This window comes from Argopecten irradians, chromosome 6, assembly GCF_041381155.1.
Source record: "Argopecten irradians isolate NY chromosome 6, Ai_NY, whole genome shotgun sequence".
Lineage (NCBI taxonomy): Eukaryota > Metazoa > Mollusca > Bivalvia > Pectinida > Pectinidae > Argopecten > Argopecten irradians.
In genome coordinates this window covers 9,713,846-9,735,795 of record NC_091139.1, presented here as the reverse complement: position 1 = coordinate 9,735,795, position 21,950 = coordinate 9,713,846, and the positions used below count along the sequence as shown (strand labels likewise).

The following is a 21,950-nucleotide window of genomic DNA, read 5'->3' as shown; positions in this document are numbered from 1 at the left end:
TTTTTTTGTTCAGGAGCAGTGAGTACTGACCCAGTAAATGAACAAATTTTTCATTCCTGTTACCAAAGGACACTCCAGACTAAGGTTGATTATAATTTGTTCATGTGTTTTGGAGAAGGAAACTTTTGGTTTTAAAAGTTTATATACTAAGGGACACTGTTCCATGGCATAGCTTACCTCTTAGCTCTAAGGTCCTTTGGACAAGCAGAGTGAAAATATGTATAACATGAAAAATATCTACCTAAAAAATGAAGGAATGTGTGAAATCCTTGTACTGTATAAATAGAAAAAAAAATCAAAAACAAATTACATTATGTACAATTATATACTGAATGACCACCCTTTGAATCTTTGGATTAAATCAATACAATATTTACAAATGGAAAATGTGAAAATTTACATGATATTCAAAAAGTTTTTGTACAATGGAAGACACTTATACACCTTGTGCAATGGTTTATGTGACATGGAATAAGAAACAAACGCAGCTATCAGTTCTACTGATAAACCCTACACATGTATTCCGTCTTAGAACAATACAGAGTTATCTACTCTTGAGGATAAGTAATTATTGCTAAGGCAATACTGTAACAGTAGTTTGTAGGACAAATATGACGTTATGCTTGTTGTCAAACAATAAATTCTTAATTTCAACAGCAAATACCTACAGTGATATTCAAAGACGAAATAAAAAAAAAAAGAGAAATCTAGCTGCCAAAAGCAAAAAGAGAAATTGCCAATCACTTTTGTTTGCAATTTGTTGCATTATGCTTCAATTTACTTAAACAAAAAAATGTACAACAAATGAATGTACATGGTGAGAGCAAATAATAACTTGCCATAATAACAAATATCCTACTAATCAATAAACAAATCACTTGTATGAGTGAGTAAATATCAACAAGATGATGTGGATAACTACATCTATAGATGTGGTAGGGCAAAGTATGATGTAACTCTCTTCAGTCCATCAGTTGACTTCATTTCTCCCATTGAATGGATGTAAAAAGTGTAGAATTGTATTTACAAATGAGTAGGTGTTTTACACATTATTCACTGGTTTGCTAAAATGTAAATGTACAACAATTAATGATTCAGATCAACAAACCAATACTTGCTTCCAGTGCTTTAGTTTCGTACAGACAATCTCTTTTGAGCATATCAGCCTTTACATATACATGTAACAATAACATTCAATATCTTCTATCTAAGAAGGAAGCAAATCTGCCATTATGTATAAAAAAACATTACACATGCGAGTGAAATAAGGAAATGATAATTGTTTCAGACAAAAAATTCATGTATTGCACCAACAAAATGCATGCGACATTGAAGCTAAATTTCTTACTCTAATTCTAATAATTTTGTAGAGTATCATTGTATTTAGAGTTATAAGGGGATTTTTAAGCAACCCATTTTAAACTATGATTCAATCAACAGATATTTGTGATTATCTATGATCAATTCATAGAAAACGAAAATAATTTTACATAAAAGCATACCAGGGAGGTAATTATATTTCATTTATCAAATTAAGCATTCTATCATTATTTACATATTTCCAGCCATGAATCACAGAATATTCACTTTATTGTTCCTATTAAGCAGATGAGTTATCTCCCTTCACCTTCAACCACCAAATGATTTTCTTACCCCAAGTCTTCTGAGAATATAAAATCCAATATATCAGAATGTCTATCTTGAAAGTGTAATTTCTACCAAATATTTTGATTCGTCTTTATCTCCAATAACAAAATTTATTTATATAAATAGAATTTAAAATGAGTTAAATTTATTTTGAGTTCATTCATTTCTGTAAAAAAAAAAAAAAAACCTTTCTCAAAAATCTTAAACAACTTAGAAGGAAAAATAGCTAGAAAATAATCTGGAAAATTTAACAACAACTATAACTGATCGTCCTAATGATGCCTAACTACTGACTATACTTTATGTAAAGTTCGTCTAGCACAGCGTATCGGTTGCTATCCTCTAGTTTGAGTATAAATGGATGTTGATCTATTCCGACATTGGCTGGAATGGGAACCTTAAACTCAGCATGTATGTCCTCATCTCGTCGAGTACTCTCCAACGTCTCACAGTTGTGTAGGACATTCACTTTCATCACAATTTCATTACCCGTGTCTTGTATACTAAATCGAAAACAATTAGATGTACCTGCAGTAATTCTATGGGTCTTTTTGAAGTCTTTCACTCGTTTTAAGTTGCTTCCTTGTATCTCGAGAAGCCCATCTACCCCTATGAAACAACGGATACCTACAATGTTTTCAAAATCAGCATAGCCTGTAGGTCTCATGTAGATATTTAATCCTGTTTCTTTCTCAACAACATCTTTATCTTTTATGTTTAGAAACTGGACACGTCCGTGTAACACATGCATGCTTCTCGGTTTGTATTTATTCTTAGTTAGGATGTAGACAGTTTTTGTAGTGAGGACAATAGCCTCTTCACTTGGTAGTATGGAGTGCTGTTCAATATGAAGACCCATTTTTACCCACGCCTCAGGTTTGAAGACAACGGTCTCTCTCTGAAGTACCAATGGATTGACCTTGTCTTTTGAAACATGTCGGTTTTCTACTACAAACTCACTAAGCTGTTTATCCTGAAGATCAAAATATAGATTGTGAGGTGGAAACTTAAACGCTAAATGCATGAAATCTTCAGTGACAACTTTGTCACCAAGACTATTCCAAACTAACAAGGAAGCTCTGGTGTTGTCGGTCAGCCATTTAATCTGTGGCACAGAGTTGTGCATCATGGATGCCCGAACAGTGAACACGAGGGGTGGCTCAAGTTCATGCTCGTGAACAAAGTGGTACATGTCGATCACCATTTTCCAGGTGTAACTGACGAGACTTAGGTCAGTGTGGGTCCCTGAGGTCCAGCCTAGTGACAAAGTACACTGAGGGAACAGACGCTGGACGTGTTTGATGAATCTGGTTCCATCCACTGGGGGTTCACCTCCCAAAGGACCCTTGAAGATATTAGCATGGATCCAAAGGGGCACACGAATCTACAAGAACAAAACACAGGTAAAAATTAAATGACAATTACTCAAAAATATATGAGAAAATTATCACATTTTTTTTCTCTTTCTTTATATTAGTAAATAAAGCATGAATGAATCGAACATGGTTGAATCGAATATTGTAAGCGAATCAAATACATTTTGCAGTTCCTTCCTTCTAAAATATACCAAAATTTCCTGTTTTGTGTTAAATATTCCGGCGTCACGCTGTCTCAGGTAAAAGTCAAGTCTTGGTCCGATTGACCAAACATGACTAATCAACCGTAACAGTGCTAACGAATGCTTTTGTTTGATCAAAAATGTTTCTGTTATTTATTTATTGCCTTTCTTAAACCAATATTTGCCTATCTTAACCCAATGTGTGTGTGTAAATTGCCAACCTTGAAACAGTCGGTACGGTCAACAACTTAGACGTCAATGCCTCTGTGAACAGTAAAACACAAATAAATCAAACCATCAGATTAGTCGAATATTTTGCCTGGTCCGCTGACTCTGACTTATCTGTGTTTTACTGTAGATTTACTGTTCTTGTAGTTGAAACATTTTTTAAATATAATTGCCCACAAAAATTAAATATATGTAATTAAATGGCATGTGAAAATAAGCTGGTTTACAGTATATATTTGTACCTTGGCTTTGTGTTTCTTGAGGGTCTGAAGTGTGATTTCAATGGCATCAGTACTCTGAATATCAATTTTGATACCCTTTCCCGTGGGGGTGATAGTAGTGAGCCAGTCCTCAAATGGCATGTCCCCGCTGTTCTTGGCAAGAGGTTCCCCCATCACCGGGAGAAGGGTTTGACTGTCGGTACCTTGGCCCTTTAACATCACATCTCCCTCAATCATGTCAACGTCAGCTACCAACAGAAAGCACATGTATTACACTTCAGTAATCAACAGCAAAACTAATGACAAAATCAACAGAAAAGAAAGTACATGTATTTCTCTTTGTCCAAACTTTAATATTTGGCAAAAAATCTATGTGAATTGACTTAATCATAGCTGGAATCCGCACCAACTACATGAATGACTTACTAGCTACTGTACATTTCACAAAAACAAAATCCGAATGGTAAAATAGATGAATGTGACTTGTTTGAATTTGGTCATATCTCTTAAACTATCGAGAAGATTTTGAAAGTTATGAAATATCTTATCCCTGTGATCCTGATTAAGGAAAGGCCAATCAATTTTATAAACTTCATAGATCTTCAATTTAGCATGCTAGTCATTATAGTTCCATTCAAACATTTCAGAATTAAGGTAATATATAGTCATATTTCTGTGTGAATTGGAAAGGGCGTAAAGGAGGGATGGAGTGTCCTTACTCTGTAGTGACCGCTGTAGGAGGGTGGGAGTGTTTGCTCCATGATACCATTTCAGTCTGCTGCCATCATCAGATGTGTGAGGGAAGAAGTACAACGTGTTTATGTCTGGGCCCATCTTCAAGACTGGGATATTGTGACGAAGGAACCATGGAATCAGTCCTATCAACAGAAGTAAATATATAAAACAGTTGACTCAGTCGACAAAGAAAATATATTGTAATGTAAAACATGCTATCTCAGGGACATGTAATCAAAATAATGACTTTAAATGGTTCCTTATATATGCTGTTTCAAGCTACCTTCTGCACATTCACCAAACAATTCTTATATATAAATATCAAACTCATTCGGACAGCTGGTGCGACATGTTTAATGCTAATTGCAAAATGCTAAATAAACTTTTTTTATGCTAAATGTTAATTGCTATGTATGCTGTTCGCGAAATGCCAAATGCAAAAACAGAATTCTGCTGCTAAAGAATAAATGTACATGTCCCGAGGACAGACTTTTGCTCTATGCAATCGATTCAGAGACATAAAGCCTGAGATACTCTGACATCAGCCCTAGGCATTTTGACAGATACATGTAGATGTTCGGTCTGGAGGCAGATCCCAGGATTATAATCACCCTTTCAGTTTATTCGGAACAACCGGTTCGACCGTTGGTTAAAGTAATTATTTCAAGTATAAGTCCTGACGGACCTGCAGTTTTTGATACAGGCCTGTGAGGGCTTTGCCAAGGCTCGTCTGAAAACAATGTAAAATCACCAGGTCCGTCTTTAATTAATAAACGAACAACTAGGTCCAACCAGCCAAACCGTATAATCGAAAACGGCCCAGGATTATAATCACCCTTTCAGGTGTCCCATAGTTGATGCAGGTATTTTTATCTTTCGATTTAAGTTGGATTTAAATTGCCTCCTTTGCAATTATATTAATTCCCTAATATCGAAAAAACATTTCAAAGATGGTCGGTTTAGACCTTTAACGAAAACAAAATATAAGTCAATTCGACCCCTATTTTTAAGCGTAAAATAATTTGGTCGAGTTGTCTTATGCCGGTGATGTTGGAACTTGCCAACGACCAAAACAAACAGACTTGTGATCTGTTAAAACGAAGTAGCATACCTCCATTGAAAGAATACCACAAGTATATGAATAAAAATCCAGTAATGATTTGACAATAAATGTATTTCCTGAATGGACGAGGCACATTCATCATTCTTTTGATCCGGTCATAATCACTCGTCTTCCCATAGGTGGCAGCCATCTTGCAATTTTGAAATCTCGTAGATGATCACGTGAGATTAATTAGCTCGTAATTGATTTATTTCATTCAACAGGGTTTTTAACTTTTGTATGGACGCCAAAAGACACATTGACGTAACCAATTGTTTCTTAAGATCAGTGTGATAGAAAATCATGATATCGACATTTTACTGATTATAAAATGAACTCACCTGTACGAGACTTCAAGGGAGAACGAGATCTATCATGGTCGCCAAATTGCTGAAAGCTCTGTGTGATTGATTGCCTTTTGGAGACATTGCTTGTAATAATCATTATCTTGTCTTTAACAGCCATACACAAACCATATTTGAAATTTTGATAGAATGTAAAACCGATTGGTAAGATTGTTATTTTGATCGCGAACTTGTGCGTAAAATAATTTCATGCTTTTTATAACATAGCCATCCCGATTATCCCATGGCCCTTATGCCAGACTTGGACGTTCTATTTAATGGTTGTTGAGACAATCAACCATAATTTTTTCATAAGACCTAGTTTTGGTATCGAGTACAGGAGAGTTAAGTCATACTGTCTTACATCTTGTGCTTACTGATCCACGTGCCAGTTGTCTTTGTTTTTGTCCAGGAAATTTCCAAAAAAAATCAAAATTTTGCGTTTCATCTATGTTTGAGTTATTAAAAACTGATAAAAGTTATCAGTATTTTGGTAAAGTGGGATCAGAGTGTACCACCTTTTGCCAACTGCACATGCAAATGTATATTATTATTTGTATTATATATTAAATGTATGAAAATTTAATTGTTTGCATCTCATCACATTAACTAAACAACACCATAATGAAGTATTCGTCAGCAGCTCCAGACATTCAGAAATCTGACTGTACAATAGAATATGCACATCACAATTAAGACTACTGTTCCATCACGACTACTCAGTTGGGTCCCTTAGTGGGTCCCTGAGTAAACCTTTTTAATATACATAGAGAATACATGGTTAGTATTTTACAATACATGATTTATTTTGGAGAGAGACTTAGGAATGCCAAGATGACGAGGCTTTATCGAGTCATCTCGGCTTTCCGTGTCAAGCACCAAAATAAAACATGTACTGTAAGATACTAACCATGTATTCTGTTTATTCTGCAACTATTTTGACATTCAAAACAAAAGCAAGTTGACATTTATTTACTTGGTTTCACTTGAAGCAAGATGCTTCTTTGATGTGGAGGTAAAGATTCATTCACTAAACCGAATGAAACTGTACTCCTTTTTACTGCGCTGGGAAATAAATTAGCGCATTCACAAACAGAATCCGTAATTCTGTCCAGTGTGATATAACACTGAAACAAAATGAAAATACTCAAAAAACGATAAATACCTAATTTAAGAATTAATTTACAATACATACCTTTGCTAGGAGCCAAGTAAAATACAACAACACCATACAAGATTTTCGATATCGTAAAAATGACGTCATTCCGGTATATGTGACCTCACAGTTTAATTGGACTGAATGATGTTTCATTCACGGGAAGGTTTAAGTTCAGGGTCAAGTTAGAAAAAGATCCGTCAGATATGGAACAAATTTACGTGATCGTATTGACGGACAAAGCATTTCATATTGACGGATAAATCACAAGTTTATCCGGCAGTATAGTTATCGGTCAGTATGTGGGACAGTTGCAGGATAAAAATGTATATGCTGTAGGCCGGATAGCAGATGTACATTATCAAATTTGAGATTTATTACTTCACCATTTTTATAATGGTATAATTAATTTTCACAGTTATGTATGTGCTTATGGCAAATGATACCACATATAATTTACATATTTCAGTTGCTTTTAATAATTTATATCGATCTTAAATAATTACGTTTATAAAAAAACGGAAAATGAAAAGGGATTTATCACAAGAATTTGTCCTATCCAGTTTTTGAGATCTTGCAATTGTCTGACCATACCAAAAGTACTCTGTGGTGTAATATTTTTTTCCATTTTATCTTCTGTTGTCATTATAAAATTGAATGATGAAGAAAGAATATTGTTGTAATCAAAAAATATATATATTGTTAAAACTGTCAATAATGCTAAAATGATTTCAGGAACAAAGATATATAGATAACACCAATATAATACTGTTTATTTTGTAGGTGCAAGTTTTAGACAATGGTGTAGATTGAGTATCAACACTGACAAACAATGACTTTCCAGGCTGCTGCTGTTGAGCAGGTAAATATTTGATGATCATTCTATTCTTGTAATTAATTTGATTTCTGTTGATTAAGTTGGTGCTTATAAGTAGATGAGACATTTCTACCTTTGTCTTTTTATTATTGTAAATAATGTGCAATAACTTTTGAGTTTTAATTCGATTGTGGGGTTGTTGCTAGTTAGGTTCTCTAAAGGTTTTCTGGCTTCCAACTGCCATGCATATCCTTAAATGATGTAAAATAGGAGGTTAAACAAAACAAATTTGAAGATGACTTGTTGCTAAAAATCTAAGAAATCATATGAACAATTGAGAAAAATGAACATATTATTATATGAAGTAAAGAAAATATGATAACTACTGTTAGATAACCTTTAATCTTCTGTACAGATAAATTTTCTATTAACCAAGTCCAGGTCTCCAGTTTTAGAGTAGATTGCCAGTAACTTGAAAGGAGCAATTTCATTCAGCCATGTTTGCTGTACACCAAAGACTTAATGATAATATGATAAATGTTTCGTATACCACAGGCACCAAACATGCTCCAGTTTTAGAGTAGATTACTAGCAATTTTATTTCAGCATTGGATGTTCTTTCAATTGGCATGCATAGCCAATATGGAATGACCACTGTACAGAGGAATTCTGTCCAGTTGCAGTTCTGTCCAGTTGCCATTCATATTGGCTGTACATGCCAACTGAAAGATGTTCAATGCTTATATTTACATTTGATAACAATTTTATAATAAAATCACAAGACTGAAGAGAATTTGCATCTATAAAGAATTCATTATCGTCAAAGAAGGAACAGTCATTTGAACAGCCATCTTCTGTGATCACTGGCACGACAATTGTGATATCACAATTATAATGACATCATCATAAGCAGATGACAGTTCATAGACTGATGAATGCCAATTGTGCTTGGTAAAGCTTCATAGGGCTGCAGTGAAAATGTAAACACTAATAAATGTTTCGTTTACCACAGGCGGTGCTCCAGTTTTACCAGACAGCATGCCTACATCACCAGGTTCACCAATGGCTGACAGCCGCACAGATCTCTCCTGATGCCTGGTCCTTCTGCTGGGAACTTCTCGGCACAGATAAGGTATTCACTGCCCCAGTAGGAACCAATTACTTGTTAATTTGGTTGAATTTACCTAAAACATTTTATTTACATTGTAAAGTAAGCTTTACTAGTAAATATTGTTAAAATACATGATAATAGATTTTTTTTTAAGTCTGAAAAATGAATTTATTTTATCTTTAGAAGGGCTTGCCTTTATGTGTGCTTCTGATTTACATCTTTTGTTTTGTTTCCAGAATACAGAAGTGCAATATTTTGGTGCCAACACTTTACATGTTAAAATATCAAGATACTGGTAAGTTGTGTGAGGAAGGCTTAGATGTAGATATATAACATCAGAATAGGGATCATTTGATGTAGATATATAACATCAGAATAGGGATCATTTTATGTGGATATATAACATCAGAATAGGAATCATTTGATTTGGATATATAACATCAGAATAGGAATCATTTGATGTGGATATATAACATCAGAATAGGAATCATTTGATGTGGATATATAACATCAGAATAGGAATCATTTGATGTGGATATATAACATCAGAATAGGAATCATTTTATGTGGATATATAACATCAGAATAGGAATCATTTGATTTGGATATATAACATCAGAATAGGAATCATTTGATGTGGATATATAACATCAGAATAGGAATCATTTGATGTGGATATATAACATCAGAATAGGGATCATTTGATGTGGATATATAACATCAGAATAGGAATCATTTGATGTAGATATATAACATCAGAATAGGGATCATTTGATGTGGATATATAACATCAGAATAGGAACCATTTGATGTGGTTATATAACATCAGAATAGGGATCATTTGATGTGGATATATAACATCAGAATAGGGATCATTTGATGTAGATAAATAACATCAGAATAGGGATCATTTGATGTGGATATATAACATAAACATCAGAATAGGAACCATTTGATGTGGATATAATATAACATCAGAATAGGAACATTTGATGTGGATATATAACATCAGAATAGGAATCATTTGATGTGGATATATAACATCAGAATAGGGATCATTTGATGTGGATATATAACATCAGAATAGGGATCATTTGATGTGGATATATAACATCAGAATAGGAATCATTTGATGTGGATATATAACATCAGAATAGGGATCATTTGATGTGGATATATAACATCAGAATAGGGATCATTTGATGTGGATATATAACATCAGAATAGGGATCATTTGATGTGGATATATAACATCAGAATAGGGATCATTTATAACTAGATGTGGATATTAACATCAGAATAGGGATCATTTGATGTGGATATATAACATCAGAATAGGGATCATTTGATGTGGATATATAACATCAGAATAGGGATCATTTGATGTGGATATGATATAACATCAGAATAGGGATCATTTGATGTGGATATATAACATCAGGAATAGGGATCATTTGATGTGGATATATAACATCAGAATAGGAATCATTTGATGTGGATATATAACATCAGAATAGGGATCATTTGATGTGGATATATAACATCAGAATAGGGATCATTTGATGTGGATATATAACATCAGAATAGGGATCATTTGATGTGGATATATAACATCAGAATAGGGATCATTTGATGTGGATATATAACATCAGAATAGGAATCATTTGATGTGGATATATAACATCAGAATAGGGATCATTTGATGTGGATATATAACATCAGAATAGGATCATTTGATGTGGATATATAACATCAGAATAGGGATCATTTGATGTGGATATATAACATCAGAATAGGGATCATTTGATGTGGATATATAACATCAGAATAGGGATCATTTGATGTGGATATATAACATCAGAATAGGGATCATTTGATGTGGATATATAACATCAGAATAGGGATCATTTGATGTGGATATATAACATCAGAATAGGGATCATTTGATGTGGATATATAACATCAGAATAGGGATCATTTGATGTGGATATATAACATCAGAATAGGATCATTTGATGTGGATATATAACATCAGAATAGGGATCATTTGATGTGGATATATAACATCAGAATAGGGATCATTTGATGTGGATATATAACATCAGAATAGGGATCATTTGATGTGGATATATAACATCAGAATAGGGAATCATTTGATGTGGATATATAACATCAGAATAGGGATCATTTGATGTGGATATATAACATCAGAATAGGGATCATTTGATGTGGATATATAACATCAGAATAGGGATCATTTGATGTGGATATATAACATCAGAATAGGGATCATTTGATGTGGATATATAACATCAGAATAGGGATCATTTTGATGTGGATATATAACATCAGAATAGGGATCATTTGATGTGGATATATAACATCAGAATAGGGATCATTTGATGTGGATATATAACATCAGAATAGGGATCATTTGATGTGGATATATAACATCAGAATAGGAATCATTTGATGTGGATATATAACATCAGAATAGGAATCATTTGATGTGGATATATAACATCAGAATAGGGATCATTTGATGTGGATATATAACATCAGAATAGGGATCATTTGATGTGGATATATAACATCAGAATAGGGATCATTTGATGTGGATATATAACATCAGAATAGGGATCATTTGATGTGGATATATAACATCAGAATAGGGATCATTTGATGTGGATATATATAACATCAGAATAGGGATCATTTGATGTGGATATATAACATCAGAATAGGATCATTTGATGTGGATATATAACATCAGAATAGGGATCATTTGATGTGGATATATAACATCAGAATAGGATCATTTGATGTGGATATATAACATCAGAATAGGGATCATTTGATGTGGATATATAAACATCAGAATAGGAATCATTTGATGTGGATATATAACATCAGAATAGGAATCATTTGATGTGGATATATAACATCAGAATAGGGATCATTTGATGTGGATATAAACCGAAAGTGGATATATAACATCAGAATAGGGATCATTTGATGTGGATATATAACATCAGAATAGGGATCATTTGATGTGGATATATAACATCAGAATAGGGATCATTTGATGTGGATATATAACATCAGAATAGGGATCATTTGATGTGGATATATAACATCAGAATAGGGATCATTTGATGTGGATATATAACATCAGAATAGGGATCATTTGATGTGGATATATAACATCAGAATAGGGATCATTTGATGTGGATATATAACATCAGAATAGGAATCATTTGATGTGGATATATCAAATAGGTCATCAGAATAGAATAGGAATCATTTGATGTGGATATATAACATCAGAATAGGGATCATTTGATGTGGATATGTAACATCAGAATAGGAATCATTTGATGTGGATATATAACATCAGAATAGGGATCATTTGATGTGGATATATAACATCAGAATAGGGATCATTTGATGTGGATATATAACATCAGAATAGGGATCATTTGATGTGGATATATAACATCAGAATAGGGATCATTTGATGTGGATATATAACATCAGAATAGGGATCATTTGATGTGGATATATAACATCAGAATAGGGATCATTTGATTGTGGATATATAACATCAGAATAGGGATCATTTGATGTGGATATATAACATCAGAATAGGGATCATTTGATGTGGATATATAACATCAGAATAGATGTGGATCATTTTTGATGTGGATATATAACATCAGAATAGGAATCATTTGATGTGGATATATAACATCAGAATAGGGATCATTTGATGTGGATATATAACATCAGAATAGGGATCATTTGATGTGGATATATAACATCAGAATAGGGATCATTTGATGTGGATATATAACATCAGAATAGGGATCATTTGATGTGGATATATAACATCAGAATAGGGATCATTTGATGTGGATATATAACATCAGAATAGGGATCATTTGATGTGGATATATAACATCAGAATAGGGATCATTTGATGTGGATATATAACATCAGAATAGGGATCATTTGATGTGGATATATAACATCAGAATAGGGATCATTTGATGTGGATATATAACATCAGAATAGGAATCATTTGATGTAGATATATAACATCAGAATAGGGATCATTTGATGTGGATATATAACATCAGAATAGGGATCATTTGATGTGGATATATAACATCAGAATAGGGATCATTTGATGTGGATATATAACATCAGAATAGGGATCATTTGATGTGGATATATAACATCAGAATAGGGATCATTTGATGTGGATATATAACATCAGAATAGGGATCATTTGATGTGGATATATAACATCAGAATAGGGATCATTTGATGTGGATATATAACATCAGAATAGGAATCATTTGATTTGGATATATAACATCAGAATAGGAATCATTTGATGTGGATATATAACATCAGAATAGGAATCATTTGATGTGGATATATAACATCAGAATAGGGATCATTTGATGTGGATATATAACATCAGAATAGGGATCATTTGATGTGGATATATAACATCAGAATAGGAATCATTTGATGTGGATATATAACATCAGAATAGGGATCATTTGATGTGGATATATAACATCAGAATAGGGATCATTTGATGTGGATATATATAACATCAGAATAGGGATCATTTGATGTGGATATATAACATCAGAATAGGATCATTTGATGTGGATATATAACATCAGAATAGGAATCATTTGATGTGGATATATAACATCAGAATAGGAATCATTTGATGTGGATATATAACATCAGAATAGGGATCATTTGATGTGGATATATAACATCAGAATAGGGATCATTTGATGTGGATATATAACATCAGAATAGGGATCATTTGATGTGGATATATAACATCAGAATAGGGATCATTTGATGTGGATATATAACATCAGAATAGGGATCATTTGATGTGGATATATAACATCAGAATAGGGATCATTTGATGTGGATATATAACATCAGAATAGGGATCATTTGATGTGGATATATAACATCAGAATAGGGATCCCATTTGATGTAGATATATAACATCAGAATAGGAATCATTTGATGTGGATATATAACATCAGAATAGGAATCATTTGATGTGGATATATAACATCAGAATAGGGATCATTTGATGTGGATATATAACATCAGAATAGGATCATTTGATGTGGATATATAACATCAGAATAGGGATCATTTGATGTGGATATATAACATCAGAATAGGGATCATTTGATGTGGATATATAACATCAGAATAGGGAATCATTTGATGTGGATATATAACATCAGAATAGGAATCATTTGATGTGGATATATAACATCAGAATAGGGATCATTTGATGTGGATATATAACATCAGAATAGGGATCATTTGATGTGGATATATAACATCAGAATAGGAATCATTTGATGTGGATATATAACATCAGAATAGGGATCATTTGATGTGGATATATAACATCAGAATAGGAATCATTTGATGTGGATATATAACATCAGAATAGGAATCATTTGATGTGGATAATATAACATCAGAATAGGAATCATTTGATGTGGATATATAACATCAGAATACATCAGAATAGGGATCATTTGATGTAGATATATAACATCAGAATAGGGATCATTTGATGTGGATATATAACATCAGAATAGGAATCATTTGATGTGGATATATAACATCAGAATAGGAATCATTTGATGTGGATATATAACATCAGAATAGGAATCATTTGATGTGGATATATAACATCAGAATAGGAATCATTTGATGTGGATATATAACATCAGAATAGGAATCATTTGATGTGGATATATAACATCAGAATAGGGATCATTTGATGTGGTATATACATAGGGATCATATATAACATCAGAATAGGGATCATTTGATGTGATATATAACATCAGAATAGGGATCATTTGATGTGGATATATAACATCAGAATAGGGAATCATTTGATGTGGATATATAACATCAGAATAGGGATCATTTGATGTGGATATATATAACATCAGAATAGGAATCATTTGATGTGGATATATAACATCAGAATAGGGATCATTTGATGTGGATATATAACATCAGAATAGGAATCATTTGATGTGGATATATAACATCATTTGATGTAGATAATAACATCAGAATAGGGATCATTTGATGTGGATATATAACATCAGAATAGGGATCATTTGATGTGGATATATAACATCAGAATAGGGATCATTTGATGTGGATATATAACATCAGAATAGGGATCATTTGATGTGGATATATAACATCAGAATAGGGATCATTTGATGTGGATCATATATATAACATCAGAATAGGGATCATTTGATGTGGATAATATAACATCAGAATAGGAATCATTTGATGTGGATATATAACATCAGAATAGGAATCATTTGATGTGGATATATAACATCAGAATAGGAATCATTTGATGTGGATATATAACATCAGAATAGGAATCATTTGATGTGGATATATAACATCAGAATAGGAATCATTTGATGTGGATATATAACATCAGAATAGGAATCATTTGATGTGGATATATAACATCAGAATAGGGATCATTTGATGTGGATATATAACATCAGAATAGGGATCATTTGATGTGGATATATAACATCAGAATAGGAATCATTTGATGTGGATATATAACATCAGAATAGGAATCATTTGATGTGGATATATAACATCAGAATAGGGATCATTTGATGTGGATATATAACATCAGAATAGGGATCATTTGATGTGGATATATAACATCAGAATAGGGATCATTTGATGTGGATATATAACATCAGAATAGGGGGGGGGGGATGTGGATATATAACATTCAGAATTTTGAATCATTGATGTGGATATATAACATCAGAATAGGAATCATTTGATGTGGATATATAACATCAGAATAGGAATCATTTGATGTGGATATATAACATCAGAATAGGAATCATTTTGATGTGGATATATAACATCAGAATAGGGATCATTTGATGTGGATATATAACATCAGAATAGGGATCATTTGATGTGGATATATAACATCAGAATAGGAATCATTTGATGTGGATATATAACATCAGAATAGGGATCATTTGATGTGGATATATAACATCAGAATAGGAATCATTTGATGTGGATATATAACATCAGAATAGAATCATTTTGATGTGGATATATAACATCAGAATAGGGAATCATTTGATGTGGATATATAACATCAGAATAGGGAATCATTTGATGTGGATATATAACATCAGAATAGGGATCATTTGATGTGGATATATAACATCAGAATAGGAATCATTTGATGTGGATATATAACATCAGAATAGGAATCATTTGATGTGGATATATAACATCAGAATAGGAATCATTTGATGTGTGGATATAATAACATCAGAATAGGAATCATTTGATGTGGATATATAAACATCAGAATAGGATCATTTGATGTGGATATATAACATCAGAATAGGGATCATTTGATGTGGATATATAACATCAGAATAGGGATCATTTGATGTGGATATATAACAAACATCAGAATAGGAAATCATTTGATGTGATATATAACATCAGAATAGGAATCATTTGATGTGGATATATAACATCAGAATAGGAATCATTTGATGTGGATATATAACATCAGAATAGGAATCATTTGATGTGGATATATAACATCAGAATAGGAATCATTTGATGTGGATATATAACATCAGAATAGGAATCATTTGATGTGGATATATAACATCAGAATAGGGATCATTTGATGTGGATATATAACATCAGAATAGGAATCATTTGATGTGGATATATAACATCAGAATAGGATCATTTGATGTGGATATATAACATCATGATGAATAGGAATCATTTGATGTGGATATATAACATCAGAATAGGATCATTTGATGTGGATATATAACATCAGAATAGGAATCATTTGATGTGGATATAATAACATCAGAATAGGGATCATTTGATGTGGATATATAACATCAGAATAGGAATCATTTGATGTGGATATATAACATCAGAATAGGAATCATTTGATGTGGATATATAACATCAGAATAGGGATCATTTGATGTGGATATATAACATCAGAATAGGGATCATTTGATGTGGATATATAACATCAGAATAGGAATCATTTGATGTGGATATATAACATCAGAATAGGAATCATTTGATGTGGATATATAACATCAGAATAGGGATCATTTGATGTGGATATATAACATCAGAATAGGAATCATTTGATGTGGATATAATAACATCAGAATAGGAATCATTTGATGTGGATATATAACATCAGAATAGGAATCATTTGATGTGGATATATAACATCAGAATAGGATCATTTGATGTGGATATATAACATCAGAATAGGAATCATTTGATGTAGATATATAACATCAGAATAGGAATCATTTGATGTGGATATATAACATCAGAATAGGAATCATTTGATGTGGATATATAACATCAGAATAGGAATCATTTGATGTGGATATATAACATCAGAATAGGATCATTTGATGTGGATATATAACATCAGAATAGGGATCATTTGATGTGGATATATAACATCAGAATAGGAATCATTTGATGTGGATATATAACATCAGAATAGGAATCATTTGATGTGGATATAATAACATCAGAATAGGAATCATTTGATGTAGATATATAACATCAGAATAGGAATCATTTGATGTGGATATATAACATCAGAATAGGAATCATTTGATGTGGATATATAACATCAGAATAGGAATCATTTGATGTAGGATATATAACATCAGAATAGGAATCATTTGATGTGGATATATAACATCAGAATAGGATCATTTGATGTTAGATATATAACACATCAGAATAGGAATCATTTGATGTGGATATATAACATCAGAATAGGAATCATTTGATGTGGATAAATAAACATCAGAATAGGGAATCATTTGATGTGTGGATATATAACATCAGAATAGGAATCATTTGATGTGGATATATAACATCAGAATAGGAATCATTTGATGTGGATATATAACATCAGAATAGGAATCATTTGATGTGGATATATAACATCAGAATAGGGATCATTTGATGTGGATATATAACATCAGAATAGGAATCATTTGATGTGGATATATAACATCAGAATAGGGATCATTTGATGTGGATATATAACATCAGAATAGGAATCATTTGATGTGGATATATAACATCAGAATAGGAATCATTTGATGTGGATATATAACATCAGAATAGGATCATTTGATGTGGATATATAACATCAGAATAGGAATCATTTGATGTGGATATATAACATCAGAATAGGAATCATTTGATGTGGATATATAACATCAGAATAGGAATCATTTGATGTGGATATATAACATCAGAATAGGAATCATTTGATGTGGATATATAACATCAGAATAGGAATCATTTGATGTGGATATATAACATCAGAATAGGAATCATTTGATGTGGATATATAACATCAGAATAGGAATCATTTGATGTGGATATATAACATCAGAATAGGAATCATTTGATGTGATATATAACATCAGAATAGGGATCATTTGATGTGGATATATAACATCAGAATAGGGATCATTTGATGTGGATATATAACATCAGAATAGGAATCATTTGATGTGGATATATAACATCAGAATAGGAATCATTTGATGTGGATATATAACATCAGAATAGGGATCATTTGATGTGGTATATAACATCAGAATAGGAATCATTTGATGTGGATATATAACATCAGAATAGGGATCATTTGATGTGGATATAATAACATCAGAATAGGAATCATTCAATGTGGATATATAACATCAGAATAGGAATCATTTGATGTGGATATATAACATCAGAATAGGAATCATTTGATGTGGATATATAACATCAGAATAGGAATCATTTGATGTGGATATATAACATCAGAATAGGAATCATTTGATGTAGATATATAACATCAGAATAGGAATCATTTGATGTAGATATATAACATCAGAATAGGGATCATTTGATGTGGATATATAACATCAGAATAGGGATCATTTGATGTGGATATATAACATCAGAATAGGAATCATTTGATGTGGATATATAACATCAGAATAGGGATCATTTGATGTGGATATATAACATCAGAATAGGAATCATTTGATGTGGATATATAACATCAGAATAGGAATCATTTGATGTAGATATATAACATCAAGAATAGGGATCATTTGATGTAGATATATATAACATCAGAATAGGGATCATTTGATGTGGATATATAACATCAGAATAGGGATCATTTGATGTGGATATATAACATCAGAATAGGATCATTTGATGTGGATATATAACATCAGAATAGGGATCATTTGATGTGGATATATAACATCAGAATAGGGATCATTTGATGTGGATATATAACATCAAGAATAGGAATCATTTGATGTGGATATATAACATCAGAATAGGGATCATTTGATGTGGATATATAACATCAGAATAGGGATCATTTGATGTGGGATATATATAACATCAGAATAGGGATCATTTGATGTGGATATATAACATCAGAATAGGGATCATTTGATGTGGATAGGGATCATTTGATGTAGATATATAACATCAGAATAGGAATCATTTGATGTGGATATATAACATCAGAATAGGAATCATTTGATGTGGATATATAACATCAGAATAGGGATCATTTGATGTGGATATATAACATCAGAATAGGAATCATTTGATGTAGATAAATAACATCAGAATAGGGATCATTTGATGTGGATATATAACATCAGAATAGGGATCATTTGATGTAGATATATAACATCAGAATAGGGATCATTTGATGTGGATATATAACATCAGAATAGGAATCTTTTGATGTAGATAAATAACATCAGAATAGGTATCTTTAGATATGGATATATAACATCAGAATAGGTATCTTTAGATATGGATATACAACATCAGAATAGGATTCATTTGATGAATCACCTGACACCTGAGTATAATTATTCACATTGAGTCAACCTTTTAGGATTAAATTAAATGGTTTTTTATAATAACAAAAAGCAAGATACCTAAGAAGTTATAACAAAATCCACCACCTCCAACTGATAACAAACAAACATGTGGCTGAAGGGATAAATCTTGATCTTAGTATCCTAATCATTAGGGCATCGGGTATTCAAGTTATCAATATTGCCTGTATATACTTGTACATGTATTGCCTATAAACCCTCCACCTGTGGGTCAAAAGTTTGAATCTCATATGGCTCAGAGACTTTTCATTTCAGAATATTTCATTGTAATATGTTATTATGAAAGGAATTGTTAACAGGCATTATCTTTATTAGCCCTCTCAGATACTGATTGTAGGCTGATGGTTTTACTCTGGATACTCTGACTTTCTGCTACGTCCTAATCCTCACACATTCTTGAATTACCCTGACTGTAAAATATTTATGTAAAGCAATCAAACCATACTACTTAAAAAAATCATCTGTGTTGATAAAAGAATATTTTGAAATCAGTAATGGAACTATAAAGAGTGATTTTGATAACAGTTGTGTTTTTTGTAATTCAGGTTTGAAGTCCCTGAGGATCAGTATGAAGGACTCAAAACTCAACTTCTGGAGAGAATCATTTACTTCGGAAATGGACCAAAGATTGTTCTGACACGACTTTGTGTGGCTGTAGGTTTGATAAAATACATCTGAAGACTAAAATCCTGATTATATCGAAATGTCTATTTGTTTTACCTAAGGCCTCAACCTGGTGAAGTGGAAAGATCAATTGGAATGTTACTTTAGACTATTCATACTCTGTTCTTAAATTCTGAAATTAAAACCTATTATGATGAAATATGACATTACTACGTGATGTTGCAATCTAATCCATATTTAGCCAACAAAACAAACGGAGTCTGATAAAATTACAAATAGAAGTGATTGTTATAAGAAATATCTTAACCCTAGTGGTGCTGAATTGTTTGATTTTTTTTTTCAGAAATCAATTTTTTTTTTGTTGTTTAAATGCTCTTAGGAATTAAATTTCCCCCTTCTATCATCTATAATTTCCTAGTTATAAGAGATTTCCTCCCCCCGACATATATTACACAAGCCCTCCACCTCTGGGATGCGGGTTCGAATCCCATGTGGGGCAGTTGCCAGGTACTGGCCGGTGGTTTTTCTCCGGGTACTCCGGCTTTCCACCACCAACAAACCTGGCATGGCCTTACATGACCCTGGCTGTTAATAGGACGTAAAACTAAACAAACCCACAAACCCAACTCAACCCCCCTCCTCTGTAATCGTCTATATATTTCCTAGTTATAAGAGATTTCCTTTCCCCCAGTTATTGTCTATGTATGTCCTAGTTATAAGAGATTTCTTTTCCCCCAGTTATTGTCTATGTATGTCCTAGTTATAAGAGATTTCCTTTCCCCCAGTTATTGTCTATGTATTTCCTAGTTATAAAAGATTTCTTTTCCCCCTGTTATCGTCTATATATTTCCTAGTTATAAGAAATTTCCTCCCCCCCCCCTAGTTAATCGTCTATATATTTCCTAGTTATAAGAAATTTCCTTTCCCACAGTTATCGTCCATGATCCTACACACCACACCAGAGACTTGGCCTGATCCACTGAAGACTCTGATTGATATGTTTCAACAGGAGGACATACCAAATCTCACTGTAAGTAACAGTCATCACATCCCTGTCTTAGATTATTTTAAGCTCACTAGGTCCAAAGGACCAAGGTGAGTTATGCGATACTGTGGCATCCCTGTCTTAAATAATTTTTCTATCAACAAATGAACCTGCTTTTAACCATGATATACCAAACCTCACTGTAAGTAAAATGAATTATGTAAGATTAAATAATTCATACATACTGTGATAATTGTAGCTCTTGCTGTCTCAAATTATTTTTTTGTTAACCATGACCATGAAAGCCTGTTAATTTT

The 21,950-nt window shown here is 32.3% G+C and overlaps 2 protein-coding genes across 3 annotated transcripts in view; one reads left to right on the top strand and one right to left on the bottom strand.

Annotated features, from left to right (window-relative positions):
- Positions 1–1,661: 1,661 nt before the first annotated feature.
- Positions 1,662–5,648, bottom strand: LOC138324928 (uncharacterized). The gene is made up of 4 exons (XM_069270180.1): positions 5,501–5,648; positions 4,374–4,532; positions 3,676–3,902; positions 1,662–3,031 (listed from the first exon to the last, which is right to left on the bottom strand). The coding sequence occupies exons 1-4, from the start codon at positions 5,640–5,642 to the stop codon at positions 1,934–1,936; spliced, it is 1,626 nt and encodes a 541-aa protein (XP_069126281.1). The 5' UTR covers positions 5,643–5,648; the 3' UTR covers positions 1,662–1,933.
- Positions 5,649–5,759: 111 nt separating this feature from the next.
- LOC138324926 (importin-13-like) overlaps positions 5,760–21,950 on the top strand; it is a 41,013-nt gene continuing 24,822 nt past the window's right edge. The window contains exons 1-6 of one of the 2 annotated variants that reach the window (XM_069270177.1): positions 5,760–5,924; positions 7,775–7,853; positions 8,821–8,940; positions 9,156–9,214; positions 20,570–20,678; positions 21,580–21,678. In XM_069270177.1, the coding sequence (XP_069126278.1) occupies positions 7,824–7,853; positions 8,821–8,940; positions 9,156–9,214; positions 20,570–20,678; positions 21,580–21,678 (417 nt within the window). In that variant the 5' untranslated portion in view covers positions 5,760–5,924; positions 7,775–7,823. Of the gene's footprint in view, positions 6,001–7,774; positions 7,854–8,820; positions 8,941–9,155; positions 9,215–20,569; positions 20,679–21,579; positions 21,679–21,950 lie in introns of both variants that reach the window. The other variant, XM_069270178.1, reaches the window with a different exon arrangement.

What these genes read in the sequence shown, in the direction of transcription:
- LOC138324928 (XM_069270180.1), bottom strand. Translation starts at nt 5,642, where the DNA reads ATGGCTGCCACCTATGGGAAGACGAGTGATTATGACCGGATCAAAAGA. An exon ending in GTGGTATTCTTTCAATGGAG is followed by an intron (nt 4,533 to 5,500) that starts GTATGCTACTTC and finishes TTCTGTTGATAG; the next exon opens with GACTGATTCCATGGTTCCTT. An exon ending in TCAAGAAACACAAAGCCAAG is followed by an intron (nt 3,032 to 3,675) that starts GTACAAATATAT and finishes TTGTTCTTGTAG; the next exon opens with ATTCGTGTGCCCCTTTGGAT.